Source organism: Notamacropus eugenii, chromosome 5 (genome assembly GCF_028372415.1).
Source record: "Notamacropus eugenii isolate mMacEug1 chromosome 5, mMacEug1.pri_v2, whole genome shotgun sequence".
Taxonomy (NCBI): domain Eukaryota; kingdom Metazoa; phylum Chordata; class Mammalia; order Diprotodontia; family Macropodidae; genus Notamacropus; species Notamacropus eugenii.
In genome coordinates, this window is record NC_092876.1 from 280,561,713 (window position 1) to 280,586,163 (window position 24,451).

The 24,451-nt window shown below is 40.6% G+C and overlaps 1 protein-coding gene across 2 annotated transcripts; it reads left to right on the plus strand.

The window, feature by feature from the left end:
• The first annotated feature begins 33 nt into the window (after positions 1-33).
• MPZL3 (myelin protein zero like 3) lies at positions 34-23,711 on the plus strand. 2 transcript variants are annotated; one of them, XM_072613085.1, is made up of 6 exons: positions 34-1,217; positions 8,206-8,372; positions 11,649-11,859; positions 14,206-14,371; positions 18,584-18,647; positions 20,609-23,711. In XM_072613085.1, the coding sequence occupies exons 1-6, from the start codon at positions 1,145-1,147 to the stop codon at positions 20,633-20,635; spliced, it is 708 nt and encodes a 235-aa protein (XP_072469186.1). In that variant the 5' UTR covers positions 34-1,144; the 3' UTR covers positions 20,636-23,711. The 2 variants fall into 2 exon arrangements, with proteins under 2 accessions (XP_072469186.1, XP_072469185.1); XM_072613084.1 differs by having other exon boundaries at positions 21,789-23,711.
• The last annotated feature ends 740 nt before the right edge of the window (positions 23,712-24,451 follow it).

Here is a 24,451-nt window from a genome sequence, read left to right on the forward strand (position 1 = left end):
AAAAATCAGACGGGGGTGGGAGTAAATGAAGCGAAAAAGTAAAAATTGCCTTGGGATAAATCATTCATTGGAGGTGGATATTACTGGATAAATAAAAGACTTGATTTCTACCTCTGATCTTTACTATCTACAAAGAGCAATGACATTTAGCTTCTTGACTGTTTAGAGGTTAGGGGAGTAATATGTTGTCTGCTCTGATTCAATACTTTCAAATTAACGGAAAAGCAAACCTTTAGTCAAGGGGGGGGTAAGCTGCAAAATAGGAAGCTTCGTAAAGCTTAAGGAACACACTGCCGAGAGCACCGGGCTAAGCGTCCCAAGCTCCTTGTTTTCGTCCCGGTTCCGCCGCTTCCTAGCCAAGTGACTGTGGATTTTCAGAGCCTCAGTTTCTTCAGATGTGAAATGTGGGCGCTGGCTTCCACTGTATCAGAAGCCCCAGTGCCAACATTTTGTTCTCTAGAGGCATAGTTTGGTTTCATCTTATTTTCCTCAAACACTCTCATGATCCAGTGCTGAACAGGACCGGAATTAGTCCCATCTGAACAAGCGCTTGGCGTAACTAGGGCACATTTTCCCGCCTTGGAAGGGCTGTCGGCCTTTTTCCTTTAACTACCTGCGTGCCTGGCTCACCGCGGGGGGGAATGGTAAATCCCACTTTCTTTTCTGTTTTAAGATGATAGTGCCCTGATGGCATGAACCGGTCTTGCCCCCTGCTCGGGGAGGTACCTAGGCATGGCGGGTACGCCCTCTCCTCGGGACAGGAGGGGTGCTGGTGCTAGGGCAGCGTTTGCGGAGCCCTTCCCACTCGGCCACGCCACCCCACAGGTGCCTCCTGCGGCTCAGTAAAGGCCCTTTCCACTGTGACCCAGTGCCGCGGAACCCGCTCTCCACAGGCAAGCGATATGGGTGGATTCTTTCTCAGGCAGATGAGGAAAGGGCCTCGTCCCTCTCGGGTGAAGAGGCGCCTCGCGGAAAGCTCGAGTGAGCAAGGCCGCAGAGCCAGCACGCGTTCCCATGACAACCGGCGGCGGCCATCTTGGCCTCCCTCGGCGTCCGCCCTTCCGATCTGTCATTTCCGGTATCACCTGTGTGGGTCGAGGCAGCCGTAAACAAGGTTTTCGCAGGTATCGGCGGCGGTGCCGGGATGCAGCCGAGCGGCTCGGCTGGAGGCCGCTGCCGCGCTTTCTCTCGGCTGCTGGGTCTTCTGTTCTTCCAGGGTGAGTGCGCGGACTGCTGGCGCCCAACTTCCGGGTGTGTTTTTTTTTTTTTTTAGTGGGGGGAGGAAGATGGTCGCTCTTCCGCTTCCGGGTGGGGGGTCCCTAGAGGGCTGGTCTTGTTATGGGTCTGGGCGGTTGGGCACCCTCCTCGGCCCGTGTCGCGGACTGGGGGAGGAAGTCCGACCGCGTGCGCGGCGCGGGCCCGAGGGACAGGGCTGCTCCTGCCGGGGCCCACGTCCCGGCCACCTCCGTGTGGTGCTCGTCGTGGGCCGGCGGCGGGCCCCGAGACGCCCGGACTGGGAGCGAGGGGGAACTTTGGGCGGGGGGCCACAGAGGCCCAGCTCGTGGTCCAGATTCCACGGCGTTGCTCAGCTTACCCGTGTGAAAACTTCTTGAGGTGCTCAGTGTTTTAGCCTTGATGTTTAAAAGATTGAAAATAGATCGCCTATGTTCCAAATCCCTTCCTTCCTTCCTCCCTTTCCCCCCAAGGGAAGGGAATGGCAGTGACGCTATTCTAAAACAAAATTATTCGGCTTTAGTTTTTATTTGTTGAAGAAAATTAATATGGACTATGCTCTTGAGTAAAACATTGCTTTTATCTGGCCCAAATTCTTAACCCAAAGTTCAGAGAAGTTTAAGTTAAATTGAAAAATATATAAACTTTGTTTTAACCACGGGGAATGAATGAAATACCCGACTGTCATTCCTCTCCTCCCCCCAACCCCAATTCTGTTGCATTTAATTCCTGGAAGGATAGATGTCAATTCTCTGGCCATACAAATTGTAGTAATACCTTTTGTTAGGTAATACTCATAGGTGAATACTAGTTTCCTGTAAGCTAAACGTCAGGGAAATTTTTCTCTTTAAGGAAATTTCTGAAAGGGGGCCCTTAATCCAAATATACTGGTTTTTTAGGTCTCCGAAGTTTAAGGTGGAGGAGTTTAATCTAGTGACTAATATTCATGTTTCCTGTATACTCCCTGACCCCTCCCAGGCAGGTACCTGTGTCATCAAAGTGTCCAGTTTTTCAACTAAGCTCTTTTGCAATATTGTATTTGGGGTAACCTACCCTAATTCTGAATTCACAAGGAAATTGAGTCTCCATTTCCACGCAGAAAGTGTTTAACGAATTTAAGTATAGTAAATGTTCATTAATTGTCTAGTATGTTTCTCTGTGTTCAGTTGTGTTCAAATGAAATGATAGTTACCGAATTAGTTAATTTCAAACTGATTTCTAAAGTCACTTCAAGTACTTCAAGGTTTCTTTAACTCCAACTGATGTATCCTAATTTGCAAATCATATGCTGAATCGTGGATCACCAAAAGGGGTTGTGGAAAGACACTATGGGTTTAAGTAGGCTGCTTGTGTTTCAGAATAAGCACACCAGAATCAGAATGAAAAAGCTGGGAAAAAAGGAGAACCTGGTTATAAACTTCCACTGGTTCCCTCTCCTCTTAATCTTCTTGCCTCATATTTTACTGAAAAGATTGAGGTCATTCACTGAGAGCTCCTTCTCCCTTCCTCCCCATCTCACATTCCCCAGCTGCCTCCTACTCCTGTATCCTATACCCCTGTCTCACATGATGCAGTGGTTGTTCTTACCAAGGCAAATCACCCAGCATGCACGAGTGCTCCCTTGCCTTCCTATCTCCTCCAGCAGATCATTCCGTCTATCATCTCTGCTCTCTTCCTTATCTTGAATCTTCACTGACTTATCCACCATGCCCTGGAACGCTCATTGGGAAAACCACACCATCCTGGAAGATCCCTGTACTCCACCTCATCACCCCCCTCTGCCCTGGGGCTGAAGGGTGGAACCTCCATTTAAGGAAGGAGCCCAGGTCAGAGTGTCTTAGTTCTCACCTGGCTGCACTATGGGACTTCTTTGACTTTCCCATCGTGCCCCTGTGTTCCTTTCCTGGTGACAACTCTTTCCTCCTGCTCTTCACTGTCCTTTTGTGTGTTGTCTTCCCCTGTTAGACTGTAAGCTCTCTGAGGGTAGGGACTTTTTCCTTTCCCATATTTTTATCCCTGTCACTTAGCACATTGCCTAGCATAGTGGGACTTAAGTGTTATTGACTGACTGTTTCTCTTTATATATTGCTGCTTCCCTGCTGCCTACAAACATGCCTACATCTCCATCCTCAAAAAACTCTCACGCCATCCTTCCAGCCCACTGTCATCCTCAGTCTTTGCTCCCTTTTGTAGCTGAACTCTATAAGAGGGGGTTCTACTTCCTTTCTTTTTGCTGTCTTAACTCTGCAGTCTGACTTATGATCTCATCATTCCATGGAAACTTCTCTCACCATAGTTTCCAGTGATTTTTTTCATTGTCAAATCCAATAGTCTTTTCCTCAATCCTCATCTTTTTAATTTTTCTGTGGCCTTTTATAGCGACAGTCACCCTCTTCTTGATACTGCTTTCTAGCTTCCCTGGCTTCCTTCAAGTCTCAGCTCAAATCCCACCTCCAGCAAGGAGCCTTTCCCAATTCTGCCTTAATCCTAGGGCCTTCCCTCTGTTGATTATTTCCTATTCATCCTGTTCGAAGCTTGTTTGTTTATAGGTCATCTCCATTAAAACTGTGAGCTTATACAGGACCGGGCTTATCCTTTACCTTTCTTTGTATGTCCTGCACTTAGCATGGTTCCTGGAACATAGCAGGCACTTGAGAAGTGTTTGTTGACTGACTGACTGACGACTAGAAAGCTAGACTATTGGACTCCTGAGGAGGATTTATGAACATACAAGGGATGAGCGGGGTGAGAATGAGTGGATAGCTTGTTAGAGAGAGCTGATATCAGACCAGTGTGAGCCATGGGAACAATAGATTCATTTCAAACAAAAATTGATAATTGACTTTGAGAGTTTTTGTCCTTTCTTTTTGTTTTAAATGTCCTAGGTGGTAGACTTCGGTACAGTACTACTCTTCATTTGCTTTTCCTTTTCACCCTTTGAAAACAGGACTGGTTCAGTTAGTAGCCTATTTGACTTTTCCCTAACTTAAGAGTATTGTCCTGCTTTTACCAATTCTTTAAAAAATAAAATTTTATTTAAAATAATATATTTTTATTTATTCTTTGTTTTTATATCATTTATGTTTCCCACTGTGTTCTTCCCTTTTCCCCATGCTGGTGAAGCATTCCTTAAAATAAAGTATGAAAAAGGAAGAAGAAAAAAAAAGCTCAGAACATTAAACAACGCATCATCTGATGTTCTATGCAGTGGAGCACATCCACAGTTCCTGCTTCCACAATAGATTAATGGAAGATGCCTTCTCATATCAATTCTTTGGGGTCAAGTTTGCTCATCATTCCAGAGCATTCTGTTTCGTTCTGTTTACGTTGTTGGAGTCGTTGTGTACACTTTCTTGGTTCTGCTTACTTTGTTTTAGCTTACATCATTTTTGGTGCTTTATATTGGTCATGTTAGTTATTTCTTCCAGCACAGTAAGTCCACTGTATTCATGCACCACAATTTGTTTACTCATCTCCGCAATTAATTATTATCTACTTAGTCCCAGTTCTTTACTATCTCAAAAAGTGTTGCTATAAATATTTTGGTATGTATAGGATCTCTCTTTTTGTCATTGTCCTCCTTTGGGTACATGCCTAGCAATGGAATCACTGGGTCAAAGGGTGTGACCCTGTTAGTAATTGTCTGCGTAATTCTAGATTGCTTTCCAGAAAGACTGTATCCATTTATAACCCCACCAAGAAAGCATTAGGGTGCCTGTTTTTCAACTACTCCTTCACCAGTGACTGTTCTCATCTTTGCCAAAATGCTGGGTGTGAGATGAAACCTCAGGGATATTTAAAAAAAAACTGTTGTCTTTTAATTTTTAAAAATAGTATTTTTCCCAGTTACACGTAAAGACAATTGTTGGCATTCATTAAAAAAATTTTTTTAAGTTCCAAATTTTATTTCTACCTCCTTTAATTCCCCTCCTCCCTGAGATAGTACTTAATTTGATATAGGTAATAAATATACAATCATGCAAAACATTTCCATATTAGTCATGTTGTGAAAGAAGACCCAGACCAAAAGAAAAAGAACCATGAAAAAAATCAGGTGAAAAGTAGTATGCTTTGATCTGTATTCAGACTCCATTAGTTTTTTCTCTGGATGTGAATGACTTTTCCATCATGAATCCTTTGGAATTGACTTGGATGGTTGTTTTGCTGAGAATATCCAAGTCATTCACAGTTGTTCATTGTACAGTGTTGCTGTGTATAATGTTCTCTTGGTTCTCCTCACTTCACTCTGGATCAATTTATTTGTCTATCCAGGTTTTTCTGAAATAATCCGGCTCATCCTTTCTTGTAGCACAGTGGTATTCCATTACAGTCGTACACCACAATCTTTTAAGGTGACAGAGGCAGAATAAATTGTCTAAACTTGGTGCCTTCACATCCTTGCCTTTCACTCTTTTAAACCCTCACATTTCCAGCCTCATCATTCAACTGAAACTGCATTCTCCAAGGTTATCAGTGACTTCTTAAGTGCCATATCTAATGACCTTTTCCAGTCTTCATCCTTTTTGACCACTCTAGCATTTGACCCTGTTGATACCTTTCTCTTCCTTGATGTTCTTTTCCTCTCTGAGTTTTCTTGACACTCCTCTTTGTTGGTTCTCCTCCTGCTTTATGACCACTCTTTCTTAGTTTCATTTGCTAGATCTTTATTCTAGCTGTGCTCACTAACTGTGGGGATACTCCCTAGGCTCTATCTTGGACTGTCTTCTCCCTGTGAGCTTTCCCTTTTGGTGACCTTATCTGCTCCAATGTGTTCAGTTATCATCTCCATATGGATAACTCCTAGATCTATATAACTCATTGCTTCAGTCCTATATTGTGAACTGCCTCTTGCACATTTCAAATTGGATGTCCTGTAGTCATCTTAAACTCAATATTTCCACAATAGAACTTATTTATTATCTTCCTGCCCACTCCTCTTCTGAAATTTGAAATTAGCACCACCACCCTTCTGGTCACCTATCAACCTTGGTATCATTCCTGGCTCCTCACACTCCCTTATATAACCAATGAGTTGGCAGATCTTATTTCTGTTTCCATAATATATCTCCTATATGTTTCCTCCTCACTCATCTATGTATCCCCCTATTTCAGGACCTTCTCATCCCTCAGTGGCATTATTGCTACATCCTTCTGCTTAACTTCTCTGCCACAAATCTCTTCTCACTCCACTCAATTCCCTCCTAACTGCCAAAGTGATTTTCTAAAAATCCAAGTCTGATTATGTGATATTACCCTCTCCCCTTGGCAAAGGAAGCTTCAGTGGCTCCCCGTTGCTTCTAGGATAAAATATGAACTCCTCTGTCTGGCATTTACAACTTTTCCTAGCTTTCTAGAGTTCTTACACAATAGCCCCTTCTAGGTAATCTTCTGTGCAGCCTTACTGGCCACTTGCTTTTCTTCACATATTATACTCCCTCTACCCCCTCTGTGCTTTGCACTGGCTGTCCTTGGAATGCTCACCCTCCTTGTTTGGCTTCTAATCCCTGGCTTCCTCCAATAATCAAGTCAAGCACTACCCTCTTTAGACCAGGGACTGTTCTTGCTTTTTTCTTTATATCTCCAGTATTTAGCATAGTGTCTGGCACATAATGTTTAATAAATGCTTGTTTATTTGTTGCTTGATTACGGGAAGATTAAACCAGCGTTCTTCTGGATGAACTGGAGATTCCTGTGCCTATTATTTGCTCCCCCCCCCCACAGTACCATACAAAGTGGGGTGATGCTATAGATGCAATAGTGTTGTACTTGGCATTGGCCAGATTTGTATTAGTCAAGAGTCTAGACTTGGGGCCTTTCTTTAAAAAGGAATGTGAACAAACAGGTTTGTCTAGAGAAAAGCCTATAAATGTTTAAATTTGGATTTAATGAAATTTAAATGAAAAAGAGTTAGGTTTGTGTGAGTTACTGCTGTGTTCACAGTATGTGAGGAGTTAACAGAGGGAGAGTGGGAGGAAGGAATGGGAGGAAAAGCATAAGGAGACAGAGATGGGGAATAGCTCAGGGCAGGCCATGAGAGTCACAAAGAATAAAGAACAATTTATCTGTTTTTATAAATAGATGGCTCTTTAGTGGAAGATGGATCTCTACTGGCTGCTTCTGAAGTCAAAGGTCAGAAGTCAGTGCCAATTTTTTTCTGAGAGAGAGGAAGAGTAAAATGTTTTAAAATTATGTAAGTTTGGAAGGAGTGAACCTCTAGATGGTTTAAAAAGATATTAGAATCGATTTCATTTTAGGATTCCATTCAGAATTATAGTTTTTTTCATTACTGCTTTTATGATTATGACTTATTAGCTATCTGATAAAGAACCGTCAGAATAAATTCTGTGTATGACATTTTGAAAAGATTTTTCTGTTCTTAGTTTGTAGACTTTCTCAAGACAGTAGTGTCAATGGAGGTGACTGGAGTTTTCACATGAGAATGTAATTGTATTATATTTGGATGAAAATCTTTTCTTAATTAGAAGCTGACACACTCTAATATTCCCTTTTGAGTTAGAACTATGTGTATCTGTTTGTTTCTGCTTAATTTAGCTACAAGTCTGTATTCTAGTCAGTAGCCAGGTTTTGCATTTTTAGTTCAGTATATGGTTCATTGTTTAAACTTGCAGTGGTGATAAAGTATACTTATGGGTTACAAGATCACCCCACGCCCCATTCCATGAGAGGACAAATCATTGCTTCATGTTTTTATCAAGAGCCTTAATAATCAAGTCATCCGTTTTGAGATGAAAGGTGGCTTGGAGCTCTTCTAGTCAAACCCTTTCATTTTACAGGTAAGGAGACTGAGGCACAGACATGTCAAGAAACTGGCCCAGGCTTACAAGGTCCTAAGTGGCAAAATGGGGTTACATTTTTTTCTCTTTATTGCATTAGTAATAGGAGCCTTTGCTTATATCTGTCTTCTTTTCCCAGATAAATATATTTATAAATATTTTGGCTTCCTTTATTTAGGTGTGTACACAGTCCTTTCATTGGAGATTAAAGCAGATGCCCATGTTCAAGGTTATATTGGAGAAAGTATCAAGCTGAAATGCACCTTCAGGTCGTCTTCTCCTGTCTCTGACAAGCTCACAATAGACTGGACTTATCGACCGCCTACCAGCAGTCGCACAGAGACAGTAAGTTGTTTTGGGACATTCTAATGGAGCTTTAAACAAGACAGACCAACCTCGAACTTCCTCCTTTTGGAGTGAGCATATCAGTAAAAAAATAACTGCCTAATTTATTTCAGGGGATAAGCTACCTTTTGATGTGTCATTCACCTTATTTTCCTTCTTGAACTTGAGGAGTCTTGCAGATAAGTATTGGAGACTCCTAGAAAATGTGATACCCTTTTTTTGCTCTTTAGTTCATGATTTCATAACTTCACTTTCAGATGTAATTTAATCTACTTAAAGGGTGCTATCTGGGCTGTTGGATAGAAACAAACTAATTTAAAGAGAATTCTTTCTGTAGCTCTAACTAAAGATGTTCCATTCTCTGTCAAAGCTATATACCTTTTCTGCTACCTTTAGTTGTCTCATGTGGGCAGATCTGTTTGTATGACTCTGTTAAATGTGCTCTCTGATCCTTGCTCTATGGGCTGATCTTGGCACTTTCTCCCAGTGTGTACAGCATTGATTTACATTGCTTTACACATTCTCCTTTGAAGAGAATGGTAGCAGCATATGTATAGCTCAATTTGGTAGGTGCTGTTGGTGGCAGATGGTCTTGTAATTTGGGTTGTTTAATGAACTCTAGTTATATGTATATAATTTACATATGTTTGAATCCCATTGTAAACGTCCAATTGAAGATAGTAATGCCATAAAACTTCCTCTTTGTGCTTTCAGCAATATCCTTAGCCTGTGACAGGCAGGAATATTAATTTTGCAGCTGTATGTAAAACAGTTCTTTTTTAAAATGCCCCAGATTTGCTCCTTCTCCTTTCTTTACTGTTAGGGCTTTTGCTCTTACTTTAGTTGAAAACCATAAGTTTTAGGAATTACTCTAGGAATCATATCCACCTGCTGCATGGGGTAGAGAGAGGAAGGAAAATCGATGTTCAGTGAAAGAAGTTAGGTAATATTTGTGATCTCTTTTTTTATTCAAACTTCAAATAATTCAGAATGACATACTCTTCACACCTTCTGGTCAGGAGGCTGTGAAGGGTTTCATTTAGTTGCACCATCTTGACCAAAAATAGGGTATCACTGGGGAGCTCCCTCAGGGTCAGAAATCTTTTTTCACTTAATTTTCATTTTTTTCAATTGCATGTAAAAAAAATTTTAACATTAGTTTAAAAAAATTTCTGAGTTCCATATTGTCTTTCTACCAGCCTTCTTTCCATCCTTGTTGAGAAGGCAAGCAATTTGATATAGATTATATATGTTCAGTCATGGAAAACATTTCCATATTAGCCATATTGCAAAGGAAAAAGCAGACAAAAAACCAAGAATAATAAAGACAGCAAAAAAAGTATGTTGCAATTTACATTCAGATTCTATCATTCCAGTTCTCCATCAGTTCTTTCTCTGGGAATGGATAGCATTTTTCATCATAAGTCCTTTGGAACTGTCTTGGATCATTGTATTGCTGAGAAGAGCTAACTCATTCCATTGATCATCATATAATATTACTGTTACTGTGTAAAATGTTCTTCTGGTTCTGCTTACTTCATATTGTATCAGTTCATGTAAATCTTTCTAGGTTTTTCTGAAAGCATCTTGCTTATTATTTCTTATAGCACAATAGTATTTCATCACAGTCATATGCGACAACTTATTCAGCTCTTCCCCATTTGGGGGATATACCTTCAATTTCCAGTTCTTTGCCACCACTAAAATTGCTGCTATAAATATTTTTGTACATATAGGTCCTTTTCCTTTGTGTTTGATCTGTTTGGGGAAGAGACCTTCTGGAGCAAAGGGTATGCACAGTTTTATAGTCCCTTGGGCATAATTCCAATTGTTCTCCAGAATGGCTGGATCAGTTCACAACTCCATGAACAGTTCATTAGTGTCCCAGTTTTTCCACATCCCCTCTAATATTTGTCATTTTCTTTTCTGTCATGTTAGCCATTCTGCTAGGTATAAGGTGGTACTTCAGAGTTATTTTAATTTGCACTTCTCTAATCAGTAGATTTAGAGCATTTTTTATATGACTATAGATATCTTTTATTTCTTTGTCTGAAAACTGCCTGTTCATAGCCTTTAACCATTTATCAATTGGGGAATGACTTACATTCTTATAAATTTTACTCAGTTTTCTTTCTATTTAAGAAATGAGACATTTATCAGAGAGATTTACTATAAATGTCCCCCCAGTTTCCTGCTTTCCTTCTAATCTTGGCTGCATTGGTTTAGTTTATGCAAACCCTTTTTAATTTAATATAATCCAACTTGTCCATTTTACCCCCTGTAATGCTCTCTCTCACCTATTTGTCCTAAATTCCGACCCTCTGGATAAGTGGGCAGGGAGGCATGCCTGGTGCAGAAAATCTTAAATGGAAACAGCAGACCTCACATAGTGCTGTTCTTCAAAGAGAGTTTACTAAAGCTGGAATTAATGGAATTAATGACTAGGAATCAGCAAATTATAATTTGGAAAAGAGGAGGTGGCTACATCCCATGAGTAAGACTGAAGCAGTAAGATTTTGTTAGGATTAAGTCAGTCTTATTATTGAGCAAAGTATGACGTTCTGTCTGTCACCTCACTTAGAGGTTATGTGAACTTCAAGGCTTCAGTATTCTGGTGGAACACAGAGTAGGCTGTGCTGAAAATCAGTCCCTGATTTCCATGGGCACTCTTGGACTGAACATTCTCACCCAGGTTGCTTTCTTCTTGTTAGTTTGGTAGTTGAGGACTGCTGGGATTTCTGAGTGGGAAGGCGACTTGCCATCCGATAAGCAAATGAATAAACATGCACCTTGTGCATGAGTAACATTGGCCCAGCCCAACACAGGTAGGTTCATTGTGTTGGTATTCCTGTTTGCTAAGTCTGAAGTATAAGGGTTTAGTTAAGGAAGCATTTATTGAACATCAGCTGTGTGCTTTACATTATTTTCCAAGTCATATAACAGGAAGGATTGTTACATATTATTATACCTACTAATGTAGTTAAATTGGACAGGAGAGAAGTGGAAATTTAAAATACTGACTATTTTCGGATTTCAGAGAAAGTTGTTGAGTGAGTAGTGGTTTAGAATTCTTAGATGCTGTCCTTGATTGTTTTTATTGACTTGGTCAGTTTTCTTGGGTCTCTTTCCTCATCTGTAATAAAATAATGTTTACATTTAAAGCATTTAGGGGGTTGTGGTGGTGGAAAGCTTGCTGCAACTATGCTGTATTTTTTCTTTTTAATTTGCTTAGCACTTTCTAAATTTTTATTTTTTCTTATCTTTTTCCTTTCTTAGATTTTTCATTATCAATCTTTCCAGTACCCAACTGTAGCAGGCACATTCCGTGACCGAATATTTTGGATTGGGGATGTGTACCGAGGAGATGCATCCATTAGCATAAGCAACCCAACCATAAGAGACAATGGAACATTCAGCTGCACTGTGAAGAATCCACCAGATGTCCACCACAATATTCCCCTGACAGAGCTGGTAGTCACTGAAAGGGGTAAGAGGGTTGCAAAAAGCTTCCATCGCTTCCAGTGAAGTGATACCTGCTTTTCTAGATCAGGCTGGTTAGAAGCCTTTTTTATAAGTTCATTGAGTAATTGGGTAATTTTGGGTCAAACTAATTTCTTTTCTATTTAGATCCATCTGCTGGAATAAATGGTGCATTTTTAATTTATAAGCAAAATCACCTTTTTCAGTTAACGGCTTTATTTATTTATTTGTTGATTTATTGATTGGACCTAGGACTCCATTGGGCAGCTAGGTGGTGCTATGGATAGAGTACTGGGCCTGGAGTCAGGAAGACTCGTCTTGTGGAGTCTTCCTGACTCCAAATCTGACCTCAGACACTTCCTAGCTGTGTGAGCCTGGGCAAGTCACTTAACCCTATTAGCCTTAGTTTCCTCATCTGTAAAATGAGCTGGAGAAGGAAATAGCAAACCACTCCAGTGTCTTTGCCAAGAAAACCCCAAAGGGGGTCACAATAAGTAAGATGCAATTGAAAAACGACTAGAACAACTGCAACAAAATAATCTCCTCTGTGCCGGAGCTCTCTGGAGTAACTTCTTCTGTCAATGCAGATCTCCACCTACTCTGCACGTTATAGTCTTAGAAACTGGCCTGGGGCCCTTTCTGAGAGTTTAAGTCGCTTGCTTAGGTTCACATAGCCACTGCCTCCTGCAGAGTCACAATTGGAATTCAGGTCTTTCTGACACTGAGGCCAACTATCTATCCATTACACCATCCTGCTTCAGCCTCCTTTTACATCGAAATGAATATGTCTTGTGGAACAGACAGGCTGCATCCTCCATGGCTGGATGTTCTTTGTGGTGCAGGTCAGCACCTACCTCCTAGGATTCTGAGAAAAGTACTTATAAACTTTAAAGCAATATTCAGGAAAGATCTGTGTTGGAATAAAGGCTATGGCAACTACCTCTGACTAGGAATCAGCAAATCCTAGGGATTTGACTGAGGTACTGGTTGGGATTAGTTTAAATTAATTGCCTTGTCCGGAATCACACAGCTGACGAATGTCTGAGGTTAGATTTGGAGCTATATCTTTGTGACTCCAAGCTGAGCACTTTATCTTTACTAGGCTTAGGCTGCCTCTTCTAGAGAGTTATGTAAATGTGACTTCTTACTGTTGATAGTCTGGCTTCCCCCTTGTGTTCTTCTCTGCTAGATAATGTTCTTTGCTTGTGGAGGGAGGTGGAGTCTGGGCACTTCTCCTCTGGGGGTGGAAGTCATTTCTTTCTTAGTGGCCAGCTAGGAGTTATTTAATATGAAAAAAAAAAAGAATTCTGTATTCTGAGCCTGAAGAGTCAAAGAATTGATACTAGTGTTTTTGTGAGAAAGGTGCTTTGTAAACCTCAAAGTGCTCTCTAAGAAAGTGTTGTTCCTTCCCACTTGTTTTCATATCATGTCATTATCTGATGACTGTTGATTGACTTCTCTGGAACTAGAGTGAATTTCAACAGTTTCAGGGTTCGGTGTGTTTCTGCTTCAAGGAAAGAAACTTAAAGAACAATTTATGAGTGAATAAAAAACATTTAGTAGTGCTTGTTGTGTGCCAGACATTTTGCTAGGTGCTGAGGATAGAAGTACAAGAGATTATTCCTGTTCTCATGAACTTTACATTTTAAAAGGGAGAGAAAACTAATAGGGGAGAGATGTCATGATCAGGAGGCTGAGATCAGCAAGAAATAATAAGCTCTACTTATTGGAGTTGGAGCTGGATCATCTAGTTCATGGGTGGGGAACCTGCAGCCTCAAGGCCACATGTGGCCTTCTGGGTCCTTGGGTGTGGCCTTTTGACTGAGTCCAAGTTTTACCGAACAGATCCCTTTATTAAGGAGATTTGTTCTGTGAAGTTTGGATTCAGTCAAAGTGTCACACCTGAAGACCTAGAGGGACACATGTGGCTTTGTGTGACCTTGAGGCTGCAGGTTCCCCACCCTTGAACTAATCTAACCATTTTATTTTACAAACTGAAGCTGAAAACAAGTTAGTTAATACTAATAACCGACCCTTATTGTAAAATGTTTAACTTGCTTTGCATACATTATCTCATTTGCTCCTTATGGCAACCCTGTAACATAGGTGTTAGAGTATCAACATTTTGCAGAGGTCCAGAGAGAGTTAATTAACCAAAATTTATGTTACTTTAATCAGTCTATTTTATTAAGAGATATATAAAAGTATATAGTTAAGGAAAGCCCCTCCCCCCCATTAAAATGTATTATTTAGCATTTTCATTATCTTCTAAATTTGGTAAAGCCAATGGGAATAACGTTCTGATGCTTTTCTTATTCTTAAAGACTCAATCGCTTGTGGTCCTTTTGCCCAGGTTTTGCCATCCAGCTCACTTCTGCTGCCCTGCTCTCCATTCTGGTCTTCATTCCTTCGGCTGTGGTGGTTACCCTGCTCTTGGTGAGAATGGGCAGGAAGTCTGCTGGGCTCAAGAAGAAGGGCAAATCTGGCTACAAGAAATCATCTATTGAAGTTTCAGATGAGTAAGTTTGGCTGGAGTTGAGACACCTTGCCTTTTATTCGTCCTGCTTGGTGGAGAATATTCAATAACCCAAGCCTTCAATAGCTCTTTCTTGCTCCCAGACCTGGTTCACTTATGCTCGTGAAGCTTCATTTTAAACTTTCTTTTTATTCTGGTGCTGATGATAGTTGTGAAAAAGCCTTTCATAGGGATGGTTAAAAATGAAGTTTATGTGTCCTGGTTTGGTTTGGTTTTTTAGAAGACATTTGGGGTGGTTAAGGTGTTTCCTGAAGTCAAGGTCTGACCATGTTGGCCTTCTCTCCCTACTCATTAAACTTCAGTGGCTCCCTGTCACTTCCAGGATCAAATTCTCTGTTTGTCATTCAAAGCCCTTCATAACCTTGCTCCCTCCTACCTTTACAGTCTAATTACATTTTACTACCCAACACATACCCTTCAATCCACTAACACTGACCATTTGACTGTTCCACAAACAAGACACTCCATCTCTTGGTTCTAGGCATGTCCTCATGGGAATCCTCTCCCTCCTTCACTCTGCTTATTGACTTCCCTGGTAACTTCCTTTAAGTCTCAACTAAATCCCATCTTTTCCAGGAAGGCTTCTCAATCCCTGTTAATTCTAGTGCCTACCTTTTGTTAATTATTTCCTATTTATCCTGTAGATAGTCTGCTTTGCATCGGTCTGTCTGCATACTGTCTCCCTGATGAGATTGTAATCTCCTTGAGGGAAGGGATTGTCTTTTGCTACTTTTTGTATTCCCAGCATTTGACACACAGGTGCTTAATAATGTTGATTGATCAATTGATTAGAGTTGGGAACTGTTTGTAGATAGAAATAGTTTTTTCCCAGTCCCATGTTTTGGTAACCAATGGCATAAAAGGCAAGCTATTGACTATAAAGTCTAAATTAGAATGCTCTATTTAAAAAACAGAATAAAATGATTAATTTAATAACAGGAAAATCACCTGGTTAAACTTTTTTCCTCCTGGAACTCTTGATATGATTGATGTAGAACTACAGAAAGAGAGAGGAGAAAATCTTAATATATTTTTTCAAGATCCCCATTTTTCTCCTTTTTATTTCCCTTGAGTGCCCTTCTCCTACCCCCTTCCGTAAGTTACACAGTCTTGTTGGTTCACTTCCTCACCTCCCATCTGTCCTCTTCTCTGTGCTGCCATTGCGCCCATTCTAGTTGAGGCCCTCATCACCTCCTGCCTGAACTGTTATTGTGGCAGCCTGCTCGTGAGGTAGCCTAGGGGAGTCCAGCCAAACTAACCTCCTTGCTGGTTCCTGTCCGTGTCATTCCACCTCTCTCCTTTGTACCTTTGCCCAGGTTTTCTCCTCTATTAGAAATAATCTCTCCCCAGTTGCTGCCCTTGGAACTCTCGCCTCTCTTCAAGGATTAACTCAGCCATCCTCTCCTTCTAGAGGCCTTGTCTGATGCCCCCATTTGTTACTGCTTCCCCATCACTGTGTTTTTACTTCATACCTGTCCTGTGTTTACTTATGTGATAAAGGGATCTTGTGCCGCTTTACTACAAAGGGCAAGGATTGGCCCACTTTTATATTTATGTCTCGCATGTCTAGCAGTGTTTAGTACCCTGTAATAAAAGAGTTGGTTTATTGAACTTATAAGTTCATATAAGGACATAAGAATAGAATGGAGTAAGCATTTATTGACAGGTGCTATACTAATATTATTTTACAAATAATACTACAAATATTATCTCATTTGCTCCTCTCAACAACCTTTCGAGGTGGGTGCTTATTATCCTCATTTTAGAGTTAAGGAAACTGAGGCAGATAGAGATAAAGTGACTTGAGGGGAGAGGGGTGCGTGTTGCAAAGAGGTGACTGAGTCTAGATATGTACTCAGGCCTTCCTGACTCCAGGCATAGCACTTTATCCACTCTACCACCTAGTTGCCGTAAAAATGTTTTAATAAGAGTTTGTTAACAAATTAACTCATTTGACCTTCATAACAACTCTTGTGATATAGGTGCTATTATTATCCTTATTTTTCAGTTGAGGAAACTGAGGCAAACAGAGGTTAAATGACTTACCCAAGGGCACACAGGCTCAATTTGAACTCAGGTTTTCCTCACTCCAGGCCTAGTGCTCTATCCATTGTGTCACCTAGCTGCCCCAGAAGAGCTGATTTAGATGTCACTCAGATCAGTGGACAAGCATTTATTATGTATCTACTAGATGCCAGCCATTGTGCTAAACACTGAGGGTACAAAGACAGCACAGTAGACTCTGCTTTCAAGGAGTTCCCAGTCTAACAGGGGAGACAACATGCAAGTGACTGTGCACAAACAAGATAAATGCAGGTTAAACTGGAGTTAATCAATAGTGTCAAGGCACTAGTATTAAGGGAGATCAGGAAAAGTTTCCTGTCAAAGATGAGATTTTAGCTGAGACCTGAAGGAATCTGGGGAGTCCAGGAGACAGAGATGAGAAAGGAGTGAATTATAGACATGGGAAATAGCCAGTGACAGTGAGCAGAGTGTAGAGATGGAGTGTCATGTGTGAGGAATAGCCAGGAGGCCTGTATTAGTGGATCCAGGGTTATGTGGGGGTGGGGTAGGTTGGGGGCTGGGGCAGAGTAAGGTGTAAGAAGACTATAACATAAGATGAAATCAGGTTATAAAGCACTTTGAACACCAGAGGATTTTTTTATTTGATCCTGGAGGTGATGGGACATCACTGAAATTGATTGACTAGGGAGAGGTGACATGGTCAGGCCATCACTTTAGGCAGGTCACTTTAACAGTTAAATGGAGAATGGCCTGAGATGCGGAGGGACTTGAGGCACAAAACTAAGCAAAAGGGTATTGCAGTAGTCTAGGCTTGAGGTGTTGAGGGGCCTGCACCAGAGTGGTAGCAGTGTCAGGCTGATTGGTGATGAGAGATGCCTCAAAGGTAAAATCAACCAGACTTGTTAACAGATTGGATTTTTGGGGGTAGGAGAGAGTGAAAATTGAGGCTGACAGCTCAGGTGAGTGGGAGTAGTCTTCTCAGTGATAGGAAAGTTTGGAAAAGGGGAGAGCAAGAAGTCAAAGATAATGAGTACAGTGTCTGACATGTTGAGTTTAAGATGTCTAAGACATCTACTTAGAGATGTCCACCAGGCAGTTGGAAATTCTAGCCTAGAGGTTAGGAGAAAGTTTTGGGTTGGATAAGGAGATCATCAGCATAGAGATGATAACTGAATTCATGGGAACTGATGAGATCATCAGCATATAGCATATAAAGAGAAGAAAAGAAGGCCTGGGCCAGAACCTTGGAGGACACTTATGGTTGTGGGTGTGATATGGATGGGGATTTAGCAGAGCACTCTCAGAAGGAGCAGTCACATAGGGAGAGGACCAGGAGAGAGCAGGGTTACCAAAGAGTGGAGAGAGCAGAGAGTATCACGGAGAAGGTGATTGACAGAGAGGTCAAGAAAGGTGAAGGCTGAGAGAAGACCTCAGCTCTGGTGAGGAAGCAAGTGTTTTGGTCAGGAAGTGCTCTGTTAGAGTGTAATTAGGATGCAGCTATATCATCAGCACAATCAGATAACATTTAATATACTCTTACACAAGCGTTGTGCTTTACTGAACAGTGTAGAAGACCCAGGTAAACAGATATGACCCTTTACTTGAGGCATGGCACAGTGGAAAGAGTCCTGGACACAAGAGTCAGGAAGGCCTGAGTTCAGATTTGATTTTGGGAATCTACTAACCATGAGATCCTGGGCAGGTTACTTTCCTCTTACTGCCTCAGTTTCCTCATCTTTAAAATGGGGATAATAGCACCTACCTCCCAGGGTTGTTGCAAAGATGAAATGAAGTAATATTTTCAAAACACTTTGCGAAGCTGGAAGTGCTATATAAATGGGAGCTATTATTGTTGTTCAGGGCAACTAGATGGTACAGTGGATAGAGTGCCAGGCCTGAAGTAAGAAAGACCTAAGTTCAAATCTGGCCCTGATCCTTACTAACTGTGTGACCCTGGCAGGTAACTTAACCGTGTTTGCCTCAGTTTCCTCATCTGTAAAATGAGCTGGAGACGGAAGTGGCAAAACACTCCAGTATCTTTGCCAAGAAAATCCCAAATGGGGTCTTAGTCAGACACAGCTGAACAACACATCAGTTATTGTTGTTATTTTGGGGAGGTTGGTAATGGGCATTTTGACTAACTCTGCCCACTTTTTTTTTTTTTTAATAGCACTGACCAGGGAGAAGATGAAGGCTGCATGCGAAGACTTTGTACCCGTTGTGCTGAATGCCTGGTAAGCTGTTTCTTCCACTTAACTGTCTGTTTAACTTTTCTGCACGTTGAGGAAACACATTGTGCTGTGATATTAGCTGAGATAATGCAGGTGGGGCCAGAAGGAGGCATGAACCAAGGTCTTAGAAAGAATTGTGGCCACAGGAAGCCCTTACCATCCCTAACCACCTCAACTTCTACCCCTGATCTGTGGACATAAAATGGTGCTGGTAGCGCTTCTGTGGAGCATTCCCTGAGAATGCGTAGCTCACATTTCAATAGCTCTTTACTCTTACTATGACTTTACACCCACTATTTTATTTAATCCTCAACAGCCTGATAAAGTCCATACAGTATTGCTATTTCACAGCTGAGGGTACTTTCCTTCATTAGGGTTAAGTGATTTGTTCTAGATCAAAAGGCTAGTTACATAGATGATTTACCCCTGGGATTCAAGTAATCTGACTCCAAGTGCAATTTACTGTCTGCATTACCATGCTTTTTCTCTCTTCTGCCTTATTATCTAGAGGAAATGTGGAGAAGAGAGCATTTCTCCTTCCTGATGGCCAGTTTGTGTCATGCACAAAAACATGTCATGTTTAAACTTCACTCTCTGTAGCTGCTTGCTTCTTTAAATTTGTCATACTTAGGGTCTTGGATTTTAGGGGGGGGTATGTGGTCCTCTACTGACTTTGGTGCTGCATTTGGCTTCTCTTTTCCTCACACTTTGTTGATATTTTGTGATCATTTATGTGGCTTGGATAGAATTTTTAAAGTGTTTCAATGACCATTTATTTATTTGCAATGCTATTGCCACCCCAACTCCCAAATAACCAAGAGAGAAAATTTTTTTAAAAAGCACTGTCAGGCACAATGAACAAATCCATTGGGTCTTTGTGCAGAAAGATCTGTCTCTGCACCTTGTGTAGCATGGATAGACTTTCACCACGTAAGTTCCCTATCAGGGATTAGAAAACTGGTGCTTTGTCTTTTAACTCAAAAGGGAAAGGCTGCTGTTTCTATCATTGTAGCGCTTGTGACTCATGATAGCTTTGCTTGCTTCCAATATTTTTTGTACAGCAATAGTGGCTCTCTGATGTAGAGATGTTAGGAGACCAAATTTATGCTCTAAGTATGGCATACACTTCTTAGTGTAGGTTTTGAAATTTTTTCTTCTCAAATTTATGACCAGATTCAGCACTTAGCAGGATTTGGCTATATTGTTTCACCTCTATATCTGTTGTAGTGCTCTATGTTTAAAATTCTCAGTGGACTCTTCTTCCTTTTACCTGTTAAACTAAGCATAATATCTAAGATACTACATTTGAAGGGTTGTGTGGCAACACATTTGAATGAAAATATTTTGATAATATGAAATGAATACATGTTTACAATCTTGATTATGTGCAGTGTAAATTTGAGTTTGAATATACAGGATGTCCCAAAAGCCTTCCTGAAGTTTTAAACTCTTAAAGCTTAAAAATATGTTTTAGATCTGCTAGAAGACATTAAGAAATATGTGTACCATATGAAGAAAGGTTTTCAGTATATTTCAGTAGCTTTCTATAGCTCAGTTTTGTTATTCATAAAAAACCCTTTCCATTTTTTGCCCCTTCTGCTGTTACTGATTTGGTGCCTCTAGGGTTTTACAAGTTCTGGCATTCCCCAATATGTGTGACATTAAAGCCCACTGTTCTCCTCCTTTTGCCAGAATTTTTTATGCTATTAAAATGTAAAACTTCACTAAGACTTTTGGGACAACCTTTGTAAATATGAAGCATCATGCTAGACTGGAAAGCCTTTGAGGCAGAAATGGAGATGGCAGGTGTCTGTTGCTTAAAGATTTGGCTCTCATTTACCTAATGGTAATTTCCGTATGTGGAAGTTGGGCCAGGTAGTAACTAAGCCATATTCTGGGAAAAGCTTTGAGTCTTTGACTTAATTTGCTGAAGTGCTATCTCTGCATGGTTTTTCTCCATTTAGGATTCGGACTTTGAAGAAGCATATTGATGACAGTTTAAAGACTACCTGGCTTCAGAACTCGAGTCATGTGTTTGATCTGCACAAAAGTCCTGTTCCTTTATTTGTTGAAGTTTTGTGTGATTGCAGTTGACTTGGACTGCCATGATGGAAAGCCATGTTGGAGGAACCTGGAGTTCAGTAGTCAAGACTGTCCAGTAACTTTTAATTTATTGAAGAAATGGCCTTTTTATATTTATAAAACATTTTAAGATCTTAATAGAAGAGATGCATAAAAAGCAGAGCTCTGCTTATTCTAGTTTAGTAAGTTATATTCTGGTTGGACCGAGGAACTATTTTCCTGAGCAGGAAGATATAAATTGTCTATGTTGCACTCTATGCATTCTATGTTTTCTTCCAATTGTTTGAAGGAGAATCATAAATATTGTTATTACTGACTACAGAGGATCTTTTCTTTCAAAGGAATGTCATTGTAACATCCTTTTGTTCCTGTCAGATGAAAATATTTGTAATAGTGTTTTGCTTGGTCAGTTTTTAGCTTGGAGCTACTAATTGAATAGTAATCACTGCTTATTTCTCTCCTGTTACTGGAGCTGCAAAATTTCATTGTATATTATAATCTCAAGATCATTTGAATTGTGTAAACTGTAATCATGTAAGATTAGTCAGATTTTGCTTTGTTTCAGTACTGTATTTTTTTCATGTTAAATGTTATCAGTTTATATTCAAGGAAAAGAGTAGTGAGGCGATAGAATTGATTTCTCCTGGCTCGCCAGATCAGAATCGGGCTGGGGTTGCAGTGGGCAATATCTCATTGTCACATTTCCTTGCACACTCCGCTGCTGTCTGTTCGGCCCCTTCACTTTTAGGCCAGTCTTTGGGAGTTTTCCAGTCTGAAATTATAGGCTGCTGTAGCTTTTATCTTTAAATGGCGATGTCTTCTCACCTTTCAGAATCGCTGATCTTCAAAATGCGCAGAATATACACACTAGTGATTGTTTCAGATGTCGCTGCAGAAGGTCTTGTGGATCAGAAGTGAGCACAGGCCTCAGACTTTCTCACTGTTGTCTTCTTCCCTCCTTGTGCTCTGTGTGCTCTGGCTTAATTCTCTAGTGCATGACTAGCCAGATAAAGTGCACATATTTTATGTGCTGAGGTTTTACTTTTTGTTCCCCATGTATAGAAAAATACATCTTGGATCTGCCACAAGACTTTAAGAAATAGATGTGCCAAAGTTGATAGTATGTTTCAGCAATCCAGAGGTATGTTGTTTTCTCAGTTTTTGTATTCAGAAAAACTCTTTCCATTTTTGCCCTTTCTTCTATAACTAATTTGGTGCTTCTGGTGTTTTCCAAGTTCTGAAACTCCACAAAATATGTGACATTAAAACCCACTGTTCTCTTCCTCTCCTTAGATTTTTAGCCCACATTTTTTTGTTTTGTTTTGTTTTTGAATACAGAATGAGTTCAGAAGCTTTGTGGTCTGCCCCATTGGTTTATCCAACCCTCTTTGGTTAAATTGTTTTACCAATCAGAAATTTTTGTGACTTAACTGAGATTGTCACTTACCCAAGATCGCACAAACCTTCCAGCCAAATCTGGGACTAGCAGCTTGCTTTTTTCCTGTAACCGTGCCTGTCCCTGTAGCTTCACAGTTTCTTGGACCATGTGATAATTGATTTCAGGGGCCGATCCACTGAAACTCTTTCTAACTTTTAAATACAGAGAAAAAGAAAGAGAGTTAATTTAGGCATTAAGTCGAACCTTTAAGTGTTCCTAGCTGTAATGTAAGCATTTTGTGAGACCTCAGCTCCCTGAGAAGGGGGATAATACTTCAGGATGGCCTAGTTAAAGCTATGTCCTTTTAAATGAAAACCTGTTTTGACTGGGTCATCTTATACCTTTCTTGCAGGCTTGAGGATGAATTCAGTGAGGTACGTTTGTGATTCTTGCATGAACAGTCCTGTGTGAATGCTCAATAGTATTATTTTACAATCTTAATCACGATTTGGACCAAGGCCCCTCCTTTTAGAATGACTGAACAGTAGAGGCTTTTATGGTAAGGAGTAAGTTGATCATTGAGACTTTTCTGTCTGGTTGTGGTCACATCACAGGGTATAAAGCTGCTATCAATTTCTCCATTACTCCTGTGAGGTCTGTCCTCAGCCTCTCCTCAGAATTGTTGAGAAGTTATATACTTGCCTCCTTTAGGGATGAATAAAAGATACAGTATATCTTTTATGTAGAGATATCCTGTGCTGTTTTTATACCTCCTTAGGTTCTATTTTTAGTTTTCTTTCAGATTGGTGAGAGAAACTTTTCTAGAATGGGAATTTACCACTGGCAAGCTCTATGCAGGGGTTGTCTTTCTAAAATAGCTTCTGCTTCATGGTATATTATCATCTTTGTTTTCTGAGTTTCTGTTACCAAGAGTCATTGAGTTTGTGGCTAAATATGTGCTTTAGAGGAAAGGGCCTTAGGTTTACTGTCTATCTGATTGCATCAGGTAACTTGGGAAGCAGTTTTTTCTTTACCAGCACTGAGAATAGATAGGCACTGGTACTTCAAGAGAGTGAGTTACTTGTGTTTTGTTTTCTGTTTTTTTTTTAAAACAAGAAACCCAGAAGCTACCACCTGAATATTGGTGTATAACCTTTGTCCTGAATGTCCTCGTGTATGATCTAGTCAATTGCAAATGGTGAACTTCAAGAGGACCAGAGGGATGTTTATGAGGTAGATTCAGAACTGGAAGGGGCCTTGGAGGTTGTGGAGTCCAGCCCCCTTCTTTACAGATGCAAAAACTGAGAGGTTAAATGATTTACCCTGGATCACAGAGCTTAAGTGTCTGAGGTGAGATTTGAACCGGTCTTCCTGACTCCAAGTACAGCACTTGGTGGACTAACATTTTCCCTTCACATCGACATTAAAGAAGAGCCATTTCATTATTTGTCTTCCCCTTTGAAAGGGGAAGTTCCGTTCACAAAGCCCTTCCATTCTTGCTGAGTCTCCCTGTGGTTTTGCATGTGGAAATGGCACTTATGGCCCTCTGTCTGTAAACACTGTAGATGTTTGCAATGATGTGGACAATAAACTCCTTTTTACGTTTCCAGGCTGTACTTTGTTTGCTTTGCTTATTTAGTATCAGAATTATTCATGTAAGAGTTGAGGGCTAGTGGTTTTCAAAGTTAGGGTCGTCTCTTAATTATACCTGGGAAAGGACTTAATCCTAGATTTTGAGGAGGGTTTCATCTGCAGCATGCCTTACATCAAGAGAGTATGCAAAAAGGCCTGTCTAAACTTGCTGAAATAGATGAAGCAGACTATTTTGCTTTGAGTTGATGCCTCACTTTGAGGAAAAAAGGTTGGGCTCCAGACTTTTCCGCTAGCATTAATTTTTACTTACATAGGATGTTCATTCAAGGTATATAATGGTGGAGCTCTTGGGGTCTATATTCTGTAAAGGATAATCTTCTTTGCCTCAATTTCCTCACCTGTGAAATGAGCTGGAGAAGGACATGGCAAACAGCTGTAGTATCTTTGCCAAGAAAACCCCAGATGGGGTCGTGGAGAGTCAAAACGACTTAAAAATAACTGAACAACAATACATTGCCACAGAAACTTCATTGTGAAAGTCTGCAGGTCTGGGTAGTAAGGCAGAGGGCTTGGGAGGTGCCAGTTTTTTAATGGGATGTAGTACATGGGGAATGACTGCCCTGCAGATTTGTATAATATTGTAAAAAAGGAAATAATAGCAGACCGCTGTGACTCAAATCATAGAACAAATGATTTCTTCCCTCTCAAGTTGGAAGATTGTCATTCAATCATTCGACAAATATTTCCTGAGTGG

Bases quoted from the DNA above. Each gene is read 5' to 3' on its own strand.
- MPZL3 (XM_072613084.1), top strand. From the start codon at position 1,145: ATGCAGCCGAGCGGCTCGGCTGGAGGCCGCTGCCGCGCTTTCTCTCGG. The intron at 8,373-11,648 runs GTAAGTTGTTTT...TTCCTTTCTTAG, and splicing joins CCAGCAGTCGCACAGAGACA to ATTTTTCATTATCAATCTTT. The intron at 11,860-14,205 runs GTAAGAGGGTTG...CCTTTTGCCCAG, and splicing joins GCTGGTAGTCACTGAAAGGG to GTTTTGCCATCCAGCTCACT.